The sequence below is a fragment of the Phocoena phocoena genome, chromosome X (assembly GCF_963924675.1).
Source record: "Phocoena phocoena chromosome X, mPhoPho1.1, whole genome shotgun sequence".
Taxonomy (NCBI): Eukaryota; Metazoa; Chordata; class Mammalia; order Artiodactyla; family Phocoenidae; genus Phocoena; species Phocoena phocoena.
Genome location: NC_089240.1, coordinates 92889742 through 92903717, shown reverse-complemented (window position 1 = coordinate 92903717; position 13976 = coordinate 92889742). Strand labels below are relative to the sequence as shown.

Here is a 13976-nt window from a genome sequence, read left to right as displayed (position 1 = left end):
TCTCCCTTCCAAATAACCAGTTATCTCGCAACAGATCACACTGGCTTGACACACAGGCTAACTGAGCGTACACAACTCCCTGGACTACCTGCCCAGGACAAGCAGCAAGCAATGGTGGCACTACAGCCTGGCTCCTCTGTGGAAGAGAGGGAGCAAGGGCAGAAAAACACATTGAAAAGCAGTTGGCTATAGCAGTCAGGCAGAGAGGTGGCCTGCAGCCGTGAGATCCTCACTTTCAAGGCTGTAAGACAATGATGCTCAAAAAACACATGATTTCTGTTTCTCTACTAGTGGGCAAGAACAAAAGTCCATCTCCCTTTATGCTGCAATAGTTAGGGGTGGAAGGAGGCCATGTATGGTACTAGAGAGAGACAATGAACCGGGAGTCAGGAGATCTACCTCTGCTTCTACTGAGCTGTGCGACTTTGGGCAAGCCACTTCACCTCTCTGGGTCTCAGTTTGCTCATCTGGAAAAATGAGGGAGGAGATGATCTCTGAGGTTTTTTTTCAGCTCCGACCTGGCATCACTCTGCCATTTCAACCCAGGAAAGTATTGCTCGAATATTTTCTCCAGTATCTATAAGGCGACCAAAGGAGAAATCAGCTAGAACCGAGAGAAAGAAGGATTAGATAAAACAAAAATGACCTTTTTGTGGAAGGCTGCAAATTAGGTAATATATAGGCAATACACTTAAAGCACAGTGCCTGGAGCATAATACATGCTCAAAATGTTACAAGTATTATTATCACTACTACTCCTAACTTTCAAAGTGTACAGAGATAACCAAAAATTATAACGAGCTCTTTCTCTTAAATTTAACTCCTTTTTGTCCATCTGACCCTATTCCAGGTTTATGGTGTTTAAAAGGTCTGGGTGAGGGAGGACCCTAAATGAGCAGCGGCACCAACTGTCCTTAATGTCGATGGACAGTTGTGACTGGAAAGTGAGAACCCAACCCCAAGGGAAACTAAAGAGAAAATGTAAGTGGGAGGAGCCAGGCTTAATCCTCAGTTTGCTGCAAACCAGCCGTGGAAAGGGGAATTAAAAAAAAAAACAGCAACAGGTGTGGACCACAGTGTACTTTGCAAATTGTTTTTCAGTTCAGACCCAAAGCGGGGAGTAAGAAACTTGGGAAGATGGTCCCAGCCTGGTTTCCACGTGTGTCCATCTGAGCAAACACAGCCCTGACTGTGAGGTATGGCCAAACACCGTTCAGCCAGGCAGGAGACCCTGTGACCCGGCGGGCTTTGCATTCTTCCCCAGGAAGCGAAAGCAGCCTCGGCCTAAAGGTCACCCCTGACTTCCCAGGGCCAAGACAGCACCCCTCCCCGCCGACAGCCCCGCCCCGGGAAGGACAGCCACAGGGCTGGGGGAGTCAGTCTGTTTCTCTTTGCTCACTGGCCAGAAACCCCACCAGCAAACAGGGAAACATGACCTTGGCTGGGTGCTAGCTTGCAGGGCTAGGCTGAGGAGAGCTGAACTGTAAAGTCCGGTGCGGGGCCGCGAGGGGAATGGAAATCCAAAGGTAAAACCGGGCGCCCTTTCCTCAGGGGGCCCTGAGAGTCCTCCTGCGACTGGGGGCCCGGGAAATGGGGAGAAAGGCCCACCTGAAGCAGCAGCCGGTAGCAGCGGCAGCCCAAGGGGCCAAGTGTAAAAGTGCTGAAGATAATAAGGCACTTATGCACATGACCCCGAGCAACATTCCTGCAGGGCGCAGGGAATAAAGCACAGCAACAGGCAGGCGCACTCGCTCAAGTGCCTGGGACTTAAAAAAGGAAACTCTTGACAAATGCAAAGCGACAAGGAACAAGTGGTGATATGAAGGAGACCCTTTGGTACAGTCTCCCCTAATTTCTCAGGGTTGCTCTTTGTTTTAGGAATGCCCTCCAAGCCAGCTCCAACCAGGGAACCAGGATTATTACATTATTAAAACATGACCTTAACCTAAGGAACTGCCTATTTACCCACAATGCTTGGGAACATGCCTGGGGGTCTTCCAATGGTCTTGCTGGGTGGGATAGGGCACTCCAACCCCAAGGCTGTGAAATCACATGACCCAGGCCTTGGCCCTGGAAGGCTACACTTAATTAAAGGGGACCTCCCTTTAGTAACTCGTGGCTGAGGTCCCAGTTCTGAAAGAGTAGCTGTTCTTCAAAACTGAGAGAGGTTTCCCATATCCGGGAGATACTGAATTGTCTTTTTTTTTTTTTTTTGGTCCATTTGCTGACATGTCAGGCAAAGCACTGGTCTACTTTTAGCCTGTCTTTCTCCTAGGAGCTCTGGGAGCAGTCCTTTCTCCTCCAATAATTTCTTAACCCTGAGAACAGGCGGCACTTAAGCAAGTTGCACTCCCCTCGGTCAAAATAAATTAATGAAAAAGGAAAAAGTAAATCCACGCACCTGTCTCTGCCCACACCCAAACCACTCCTTTCCTACTTCTGTCATGTACTCGTTGGTTTCCTAGGCTACCAATCTCAAGATAGCTGGCACCAGAGAGCCAGCCCATTGATGAAGAGCAGCAGTAATTAAGCCCAGAGGTCCCTGGAAAGCCAAGCTTCCTACCAATGACAGCCATCCTCCAAATGCTTCAGAAAGGGCTGCGTGATTTACAGTAACATCCAAATTCCCCACAAAACTGTCCTTAGGCCTCCAACAGTCGAGCCACCCTGCCCTGCAGAGATTATGTGGGTGCCACCTTCATGGAACCAATATTTTTGCCTACCACCTAAAACAAAGATGCCAGGGAAGCTGCTCTTGGGTGAGATTTTTTTTTGGGTGGGGAGAGGTGAGATTCTTAAAGCTGCCTCCCTGTATCTAATCTCTATCATCTTATCCCAGCATCAGGCATCCAAGCTCACAGCAGCAGCAGCAGCCATAATAAGGATACCGAAGCTCGTGATCATCATCACGTATCACATCACGGGAAAAAATTTATTGACTGTCTGCTATCTTAACTGCTTTATTAGTATTGTCTCATTTTTTCTCATTTAATTCTTACAACAGCTCTGCAGGGTAGGTATAATTATTATTCCATTTTACAAATGTGGGCAACTAGGGGTTGGAGAGGTTAAGTGACTTGCCCAGGGCTACACAGTTAGTGGTAGGATTTGAACCCAGGCCTTTACCACACTAGAGCCAGCTTCTACCCAGTATGCCTTGAAATATATTGTACTGCTACTACTACAATAGTCCCTTGCTATCCGCAGGGGATTGGTTCCAGGACCCACCACGGATACCAAAATCTGTGAATGTTCAAGTCCCTTGTATAAAATGGTGTAGTATTTGCATGTAACCTCGCACATGCTCCTACACACTTTAAATCATCTCTAGATGACTTATAATACCTAATACAATGTAAATGCTATGTAAATAGTTGCAAATACAATGTAAAAGAAATGTAAATAGTCGCCAGTGCACAGCAAATTCAAGTTTTGTGTTTTCAAACTTTCTGGAATTTTTTTTTCCTAAATATTTTCAATCTGTAGTTGGTTGAATCTGCAGAAGTAGAGCCCACGGTTACAGATGGCCAACTGTGCTATGAAAAACTGCTAACATTTATTGAGTGCTGACAATGAGCCAGAACTTCTGCTAAATGCTTGATTTAAATTATTTCATTTAATCCTTGCAACAACTCTATTAGGTAGGTACTATTTTTACTCCCGTTTTACAGATGAGTGAAACTGAAGTTGATAGCAGGTTAAGTAACATGCCTAAGGTCACAGGACGATGGAGCTCAAATACATACCCAGGAAATGAGGTCCAAAAGCTCAATCCACTAAGCTGAATTTGCATTAGGAAAAGGAGGCATTACTAGTGCCCTACTTAACTTAGCCAGTCTCCTTGCTGTGTCCCAATCCAAACCTACTGGGTCCCAGTGAGAACTTCACAAGTAAATGCCAATGAGGAAATCTGTCTAGCCCTTCCATGTATATGCCAGCAGCTCGGACCTGACGAGACTAGGAAAAGAGGAGCAAGACCCTTTCTAGACCCTTTCTCTCCTGGCCAATTTCCCCTAACTTGATTTCTGAAGAAAGCACCTCATGTCCAGCAGCCTCTGCTAATACTCTGCCCGGAACATCTAATAAGTGTTTACCCAGGGGCTCCCAGAGCCGTAGTTAAGGGCCTAATGTGCAACCTGGCTCTGCGCCTTATTTAATCAGCACCTGAATGAAATGTCTCTTTGCTAGCAACAGCCTGAGCACACAGTCTTTCTGCAAACACAGCTGGTCGACTGGCAAAGGCGATTCTATTCACAGGCAAAATACACCCTGAGTTTACACCACCACTGATGTGCGATGGAGACAGGGAGACTGGAGGCACCCGGATGGAATTAGAATGGGCTCATGCCTCCTTTCTCCTCCAGATAATCCCGCTTCTCGCTCTTCTACCCACCTAAACACCTGCCCATAGGACACGGCTTGAACTGTTTCTGCCCAACAGGCCAGTCCTCTCTAACCTCCCGTCTATTCCCTTTCCACAGAGCCACAGGCCCAGGACCAGACTCATCCCACGCTTCCTCCTCTGGCATTTGCTCCAACAGCTACTGTTAAGGAAGCACAGCCAACGGAGAGATCCCCCCAACCCTCCCCTTCAGGATCTCAGGTTCGCAACAGGTCTGCGTCCCTTGACACAGCACACGCTGACGGACATGCAAGCCATGCCCTATTTAGCTGGTAGCTCTTTCCCTGGGAAAGAGCTGAGTAAACAGAGAGGATCATACCCAGAAGAGGAGGAATCCTCCCCAGGCCTTCAGATTTAACTGCTGCAACCAAGCACCCTGGAGGGAGACTTACCCTGGGGGTCCAGCAAGTAGGGTAGCAAGACACTGATAACCCCAGTTCTCGGGGGGATGGTGGGGTGTGGAGCGGAAAGGAGGCCAAAAACTGGGTAAGGAACACGGGAAACGCCACCTGCTCAAAAACAAACACCCCACCATTTAGAGTAAGGGTAACAAGGCCCTTTAAAAAATGCCTGCCCTCCCCCAGCCCAGTTGAGTCTATGAGCCATTCGCACTTCAGTGTGAACCTCCTAAATGGAACTGATTTCTTCCTGATTTCCTCGGCGATATGACCTCCTCTGATGAAACGGGCATTTTGAAATGTATCAATACAAGGGGTTGACTCGGAGTTTTGAGTACTCTGGAAAGAGGCAACCCTGGATGGAGTGGGTCGGGGGGAAAGACTTGGAAACGGGGAAGAGAATAGAAAAGAGAAAGGTAGAAGGACAGTATCACATTTCATCAGTTCTGCTGTGGAATCCGTGGGGACAGCAAGCACCCCATGAGCCGCTAAAAATCATCTTCTGGTCGCAGGTGGGATACCTGCTATCTCACTTCCTGTATTTAATGTCGGCTCACTCTCATCAGTGTTCTGTGTGTCTGTCTTTGACCGTGTGAGCCCTCCTTGGGACAGCACAGAGAACACAATTCTCTATCTCACAAGCCCCCTATCAAGGATTCGTAGGCAACTGCAGCTGTCTTATCAACGGGCCAGAAATGACAGAGCATTCCTTGGTTTGCCAAGGGAGAAATATGAAAAAATATCTTCCCCTGATAATAACAACGGAATGACTCCAGGTAAGAGTTGAGAAGCTTTCCTGTGACACAGGAAGCAACTCTGGGCCTTTATATGTATTGTTTCCTATGCCTGGAATCCCTTCCTTCCTGCAACACCCCTTCCTTCCTACTCATTCATTCACACATGTTTACTGAGCACCTACTATGAGGCAGGCCCTGTCTGAGGTGCTAGAATAGAAAACAAGACAAACAAGGGCCTCTGCTCTCAAGGAGCTAACACGCCTCCTTTGTGAGTCAAATGTCACCTCTTCTAGGAAGCTATCCTTAATTGCACTAGGAAAAAAAAAAAAGACCCTCTGTCCTCTATGCTTTGTTCAAATCTGTTACCGTACATGTCATGTTGTAATTTAGTTGATCTTTTTTCTTGCCTGTCTCATCTCAACTGTGAAGAACATGAAGGCAAAGAATGGTTTTTATTTATCTTTGAATCTCCAGTGCCTGGCACAATGTTTGACACACAACAGGCACTGGATAAACGTTTGCTGAATGGATACATGAATGAATACATTCCCATGAGCATTTAAAACAAAAGTCCTGCACATAGAAAATTAACATGCAATAACTCTGTGTCAGTATTGCCTCTCGTTAGTTCCCCAAAATCTCAGACACTGGAAGGCTGGGAAGGGAGTGTAGAAGGACTGGAAATCCTCCACTGACGTAACCCCTAGGGACCCAACAAGCCACTGGAACTCTAAAGCTACCTTAAAATCCACCTCACAGTATCTCGGAGCCCTCAACCTCTAATTTCAGCCACATTATTTAACACCCACACAAATACTGAGGTACTACCAGAAAACTAAACGCCCGCCCAAAGGCCACCAGATTCACACCAGTCAGGAGGAGCATTTGAACTGACAGCCCACCTCATACTTTAGCCTCTAGATAATGTCTCTCCAAGCAGGGTCCAATGCTCACCAGCATCAGAATCACTTGGGAGCTTGTAATAATTGCAGATTCCTATCCTCACCCTATAGGCCCTAGACCTACTCAGACTCCCTGAGTAGAGAGCCAGGCATCTGCATTAGAACAAGCTCCCACGGGAATTTTTCACAAAGAAAGTTCGAGAAGCACTGCACTCCACACACATAGTCTCTTCAGGTCCACTCATCCAGTGACTGGCAGAAGATGCTCTCAATTCAACAAAAGATATGAAAGACCATGGATATCTTAAAATTTTCTTTGTCAATTATACCTCACAAAGCTGAAAAAAAAAATAAAGTAAAAAAAAAGATATGAAAGACCAGAAGTTGAGAAGCCTGGCTCTTCTTGCACAGGGTGTTTCCGTGAGGTATGACGACAGTGAGCTACCTACTGAAAAATACAAAAGGGGAGAGAAAGAGATGGAAAGTGAGTCACCAGACTAATAACGTTTTTTTTTTAACGTGTCTGACATTAAAGAAGGAAAAGAAGAAAGTAGACACTTCCAGATGTCGAACCAAGGGATTTCAGACCAAGATCCAACAGCGTAATTTCCTCACAGCAATGAAAGGGAGCAGATACTTGGGGCAGAGAATGGGCTGCAGTTCCTAATAACCAGCTCTTTGTGATGGAACCAAAAGATGTGTGAGCTGGAGGCAAAACCACCTCTCTCCTCTGGCTATTTCAAAAAACAGACAGGAGACTCTCTTAATGGGTACAGGAGACATAGGAACAGTGCCCAGGAGACCTCAAGGGAACACAGACAGAACCACCAGAGGGAAAATGAAAAAGCGGAAGAAAACAGTCAGCTCTGTCAGTCAGTCAGCCAGCATTATCCAGGCACACATTAAAAAATTAATGTGCATGTATTGTATTAAGCTCTGCAGGGAGTTACAGAGGGAAGAGAAAAAACAAAACACTACTTTCCTTAAAGAAAAGTGTTTACGCTAATGGTGGAAAATGAACAAACACGCAAAAACAAGCAAGCCAGTCGAACACTCACTGAATTACCTACATGTATACAAAGGCATATGTTGAAGAGCCAAATAGTCTGAGTAATATTCAGAGGGTCAGGAAAAGAGGACAAAAGCTGTTACTGGAATGAATGGAATAACTGTGGAGCCAAGGTCAACTGGAAAGTTTCACAGAGGAGACGCTTCAGGGGGATCTGCAGAGGGGAGGAACTCACGACAGATCCCACAAAGACAGCGATGAAAGAGACACATCTATGGCAAAGGGACAAAACCCCAGGGATCCTGTGGATCACCCCAAGTAGGAGCCAGCCACATACTGTTACTTAATAGCAAGCTCCACGCTGGGTTGTATTAACAAGTGCATGGTGAGAAAAGGCTGAGAAGGAAAGCTTTCCTCTCTGCTGGGTGTAGGCTGGACCTCTGGTCACAGCACCCAGTTTTATAGGCTGTGCATGAGAAGGGTATGCAGGCACGGGCAAGGATCCAGAGAAAAGCAACAGAAGTGATTAGAGGAATGGATTCTAATAGCTATCAAGAAAGGTGAAAAGGTGTTGAGGTTTGTCAGTTCCTGAGCCGGAGGTAAAAATCTATTGGTCATCGTCCAGCTCTGATCAGCTGTACCTGGAATCTCTGTTTAAGTGACCACAGAGTTATTCAGAGGATTAAAATGCTTTGTTTCCATGCGGCCCGTTTCATGAAGACGGAGATAGGAAAAGGTTAAATAATTTGCTCAGGTTCCCTAGCAAGCCACGAGCCAAACTGGCATCATAATTTTAAATCCCAGGGCTGTCTGTGGCTTGTTTAATCCACCAATCCACACCACTTCCCTTTATAATGGACACCCCCGCCCCCCGCCAAACACTGTAATTATGAAAGATGGAAAAATTCTCTGCAAATTTCCTTGGGGGAAAAATAAAACAAACTAAAAAGGAATGTCATGCCTCACCGCTGGGGCCCATATAAACATTATCCCCTTGTGTCCCCCTGGACTGATGACACAGGACACAGTCCATCTGATAAGCCGTCAGCAGATGGCTGGATCCCTCATTGTACCCATTCCCCACCGACGTCAATTGCAAGCAGGAGCAGTTATCAGCACTCCAGACAACAGATGGGATGAGGAGGTGTGGTTGGTCTGAAGTCAAGGAGGCGGGGGACAAAAAGCCTAGTTCTCAAATCTATCAGGTTTTCTCTCAAACAAATCCATCAGAGAGCAAATGGAATACACCCGTGTATATTCCGTGAGTTCCAAAAGGTGTCACAAAAAGCTCAGGGCCATTTTGAATATGTGCCATTCTAGGCTTTCAGCAAAGAGGGAAGAAGTAGAAAAATAAACAGTGAGCCAAAAGCAGGTTAGCCATATTTGGTGGAAGTCAGCCTTCTAATATATCGTAAAGACAGAAAAATAAAATAGCAATGGCAACTCTAAAAGAAGGATGGGGCTCACTAGGTATTATAGGCTAAAAACCAGAGGCTTGGCCTTCCAGGGTCAATAGCATCAATTATTATTTGGCAAATGTCCAGCTGAGATCCAGCCTGCCTTATGCACAGAGACACGGAGGGTTAAACATCATATGCTGTGCCCCACTCAGTTCAGCGCCCAATCAGGAGATATTGACACAGACACATACAGAACCAACCGGAAGTGGACAATTAGACAAGACATCCCAAATTTGATCTTTTCGTTAAGTTCCTAAGACAGAGACAATATAACTGGATGCAAAGGAGATAAAAGGCCACCAGTCTTTATGGACACAATCAGTCAAATTGTCTGGCATTTTAACCCTTCTGCTAAGAACTTGTAGATTTTCGGACTTAAATAGCTATGAGAATCTCTTCCTGCTAAAGCCCCAATTCCCACTGTGGCAGCTTGGTTCTAAAGCCACCTCTGCCACTAACTTGCTGGGTGATTTTTTTGGTAAACAGCATAATCAGTCAGTAACCCATACCTGCCAAAACAATATGCACAAGGGGACTAGCCACACTTGAAGAAATACTGGTGCAGTGGGTAAACACCACTGATATTCAGCAAGGGGTTTAACAACAGTGCGTTAATCCTGGTGCTTGCTGATCCCGAGGACCCTCAAGCATCACCGGCTTGAGCTCAGATGTGGGAAGGTGCTGCTGTAATCATACAAACCTCTGCCAGACCCCAGTTCCAGGGCCCTTGAGATATCAGATGAGGCCAAAAAGAAACCAGACAGCAGGAATATTAATCCAGAACAGACCTCAGATACAAGAACTGCCCTTCCTTATGCTTCTAAAGCTGGCGGTCACCCAAAGGCAGCATGGCTACGATGAGGGTCTGTGTAACAAGGCCTTGGAAATAAATATTTTACAGACTGAAAAATGGGAGGTAAGGAGACTAACCACTTTCCCTCCAACTCTTCCATTTCCTGGCCTAAAGCAATACTGTCCTTGTTACAAACTTACACTGGCTCTGAGGAACAAGGCCTTTCTATAAAGCCATAATTGAGTCGGCCTGTTGAGAGACACACATCAGAAATGCCTCTGCTAAGCTCCCGCTTTCATTTCAGCTAATGTCTCCCTTTCCTTATTGGGACCTCTGAACACAGAATTCACTGCCATAATATGGCCTAACTCAGCTAATTCACTTGCCAAAGCATTGCTTTGTACTCAACATCTCCCCTGTGGAATACGCACAGTCACAGGAAACATTTTAACAACCCCCTCTCCAGGCTCAAGCTTATCTAGCATAACCCTAAAGAAGATAAAGCATATGAAAGTGTCTTATAAACAGTTAAAAGCTAGATAAATGTAAAGTATTGCTAACCATACTTACTACCATTAGTCATTGCTGTAACTGAGTCAGAAAATTCCTTCCAACCATCTGTTGTTAAATTTCTTTTAAGGACTCACATGAACTTTTAAAAATCCATACGTCCCTGCTTCCCAGGAAGAGCCACAGGTAAGGTGTGGAAAGTTGGATTCATCACAGGCTAAGTCCCCCACTAGGCCGGAAGTTACTATTTAAATGACACAAAGCAGTGACTTAGGAGTAAAGGACAAAGCAGTACAATCCTGCTCTGGCCCAAGAATTCCTCAGCCTGACTCTGTTCTTTGTCCCCCACCCTCTAGCTTCAGAGTTTAAGCTAAGCACAGGACAACAGCAAAAGCACAAGTAACAGGAATCAGTCCCTAGTTCCCCAAACATCTGTCTCTCTGCAGCTGTCAGCCCCGAGTGCCAACATCATCTACGTGTGTCCCTAAGGGTGGCCTGGTCATGTGTACTTTACGGGGAAGACACAGGGAGCAAAAGATGAACGAAGATGAGAAGATGAACAAGGCCACCTGAAATCGGAAAGGAGGCCAAAAGCATTTCTAGAATAGCTCTCTGTGGCATCCCCGGACTCTGCTTAAGAAGAAAAGAATCACAGAACATAGGCTGTCAAGAGCTAGGAATGCAACTTTTTTGCCTCGTTTTGCAGCTGGGAGAACTGAGACCCAAGAAAAGTACTTTCCCCAAAGTCACACAACTAATTAATGCCAGAACGAAGTCTCCAGCGTCTTCTAAAAGCCTCTAAAACCTTCTGCACTAAAAACCATGGTGCTGGACTTCCCTGGTGGCACAGTGGTTAAGAATTCACCTGCCAATGCAGGGGACACGGGTTCCAGACCTGGTCCGGGAAGATCCCACATGCCGTGGAGCAACTAAGCCCGTGCACCACAACTACTGAGCCTGCACTCTAGAGCCCACGAGCCACAACTACTGAGCCCGCGTGCCACAGCTACTGAAGCCTGCGTGCCTAGAGCCCGTGCTCCACAAGAGAAGCCACCGCAGTGAGAAGCCCGCGCACTGCAACAAAGAGTAGCGCCCGCTCGCCGCAACTAGAGGAAAGCCCACGCGCAGCAACGAAGACCCAACACTGCCCTAAATAAATAAATAAATAAATAACTTTATTAAAAAAAAAACATGGTGCTGCCAGGTTTGATGTAATCACACCAGCAGCAGCCCCAGTCAGGCTGAATTTAGTTCTTTGTTGACCTTCTACGTATGTGGTTGTCAGAGGCCTCAAGACCCCTTTGTAGAAAAGGCACCCTCTGACCCTCACCACCTGCCAACCAAAAAAAAGCTCTCCTGTCCCAAGAGCCTCACATAGCAGCGGCTGAGATGCGTTGTTTCCTTTCATTAACAAAAAGCCCATTCATCAAAAAAAGGAAAGAAAGAGGACAGGCTCAAATTTACACAGAAGGTCTAACTGGGAGAGCCCTGGGTTTCCTGTGAATGGCATCACTCCCCAAGAAGTCCTCTTTGGAAAATGCTACCCACTCCAACTCTGCTGGATGCTTATAGCCATCCCATCAATAAGAGCTGCTTTATTCCAAAGTTGTCTACACCTCCTTGCCACATCTGCAAGACTGGAAGGGGTTTGTGGCCATTCACATTTTACAGACTGGGAAACTGAGGCTAGGAACCTGCCATCAAAGGAGTTCCTAGAACACAGAGCTAGCAAGCATGCCGGCCACAAGCAGGCGGCGCCATGCCGATCAGCATCGGCCGCTCCCCAGAGACTGCCCTGCCATTCCGCAACCCCAAAGAGGGTAGATTACCTTTCCAACCCGGAAAGCTAATTCATCTTTTGGCTGCAGGCGAGCGACCTCCCATCCCTGGGCTCCACCAGGCCTTTAAAATGGAGATAAGCATCTCGACCTCCTGCCCCACACAGGGTTACCACAAGGCTCCTGAGAATAACCTTCTACAAATATAAAAGCAATAAAGATGCTAATGACAGGTTTCAAAACTGTCCCTGGATAAAACACACCAGGTTTTCCACAGCTTGAAATCTAAAAAAGATTTTTTTTTCCCTTTCTCCTCTTCCTCCTCCTCTATGATTTTATAGTTTTAGAACATCTCTCTACACAGGCTGAGTACAGAAAGACAGTCTCGCTCTTGGTCCTCACCCAGATTATTTTTATGTATCTGGCAACTTTCCTTTTCAGTCTCATTTGTTTTTCTTAGCGCCACTAATGGGAGGTAAAGAAATCAGCTGTCTGGGCACCCCTGGACCGTGACCTCAGGAGAGAGAATAAGAGTGGTAAGATGGAGAGGTTTGCAGGAAATAAATACCCTCTCACCATGGACAGAGAAAAGTTCATGAGTCTGCCTGGGGTCGGCTTCAGAGCGCAGTTAGTAGGAGCTTGGTGCTGCTCCAACACCGCAGAACTCAAAGGCAGACCTCACCCCGAGAGCGTAAACTCCCAAATGAAAGAGTCATTAAGAGAAACCCGTAAAAGGATTTCCCCAAAGTACGACAGTGCAGACCAGTAACCTTATGTGACCACCTCCAGGAAAGAATGTCACCAGGCCTCTGGGAAATTAACTGTGGCAGAGGTAATGGGGGAATGGGCCATGGTCCCCCACTGGTGATTCAGAAAGGGCACCTGGCTGGGGCTGGACTTCCTGCTTGTGAAAGACCAGGGCAGGCCTGGGAGGGGAGGGGTCGTGGCCTGAGTGCTAGTCTTTCCTAGTGCCCACCTCCACCGTGGAGCTGACGCATTGTGCAAAGGTAGAAGAGAGCCAAATCTGAAATCCGCACACAAACTGCCTCGCTGGAAAATCATTTGTGAGGGTCCCACTACCCGCAGGGATGAGGTGCTCTACACTGCCACGTGTCCTGAGCACACAAATGACTCTGATGGCTGAGGCTGCCCGGGGTGGGGTGGGGGGGAAGTCAACAGACTCACATGCATCATGGTGACCAGGTGACAGGGGTTGAGCAGGTAGATGACGGTCTTGGTGGCGAACTTAAAGCCCACCTCCACCCCGAAGGTCAGGCACAGGGCTACTAAGAGCAGATTCTTGCTCAGGCTCTCTTTGCCTTCCTCTGGCCGCTGGGTCACCTGCTCTGGCTGGCAGCCACGGCCACCCCTACCGTCCTCCTTCGTCTGCCTCAGGATGTGCCGCAGGGCCACCAGGATCTCCAACAGGGCCAGGGTCAGGACCACCACACTTTCCAGCAGCCGCTGCTGCCAAGAGAGGAAGGCAGCACAGTCGGGGCCCCCATTGCCTGCAAAGCTGGGGTCCACGCCCCCATAGAGCCAGTCCAGGAGACTTTGGTAGCTATACCGGGACATGATGCAAAGTGGTTCCCCTCGACCACCGTGCAGGAAGCAAGAGCGAGATGGAACACAAGCCCAGAGGGTGGCCCGGGTGGTGGGACATGTACGGAGGGCACACCCCCGCACCCGCACCCCCCTCCGGACACCAGGGCACCTAGAGCAGGGGACGGGAAGCTACACGCGAGGCCCGGGGCAAAGTGCTGGCTCTAACTTGTCCCCACGGCTGTCTGGGGAGCCCCCCGCGCTTCTCCAGTGGCCACCAACGAGGCAGGGTGGAAACGAGCCGTTGGCCAATCTAAAAGGAAGGAGAGGAAAAAAAAAAAAGGTCTCAAAGAGGCAATTGCATCGGGAATTTACGAGGCGGGGAGGGGTAACTAGCGAGGGAAGAAAAGGAGAACAGGGGCAGTGGCGAAGCAAGCAGGGGTCA

General features: G+C 47.6%; 1 protein-coding gene across 3 annotated transcripts in view; it reads right to left on the bottom strand.

The window, feature by feature from the left end:
* Positions 1-13660, bottom strand: part of TMEM164 (transmembrane protein 164) — a 153167-nt gene extending 139507 nt beyond the window's left edge. The window contains exon 1 of one of the 3 annotated variants that reach the window (XM_065901145.1): positions 13175-13660. In XM_065901145.1, the coding sequence (XP_065757217.1) occupies positions 13175-13564 (390 nt within the window). In that variant the 5' untranslated portion in view covers positions 13565-13660. The remainder of the gene's footprint in view (positions 1-13174) is intronic. The other 2 variants (XM_065901146.1, XM_065901144.1) reach the window with 2 other exon arrangements.
* Positions 13661-13976: the final 316 nt, after the last annotated feature.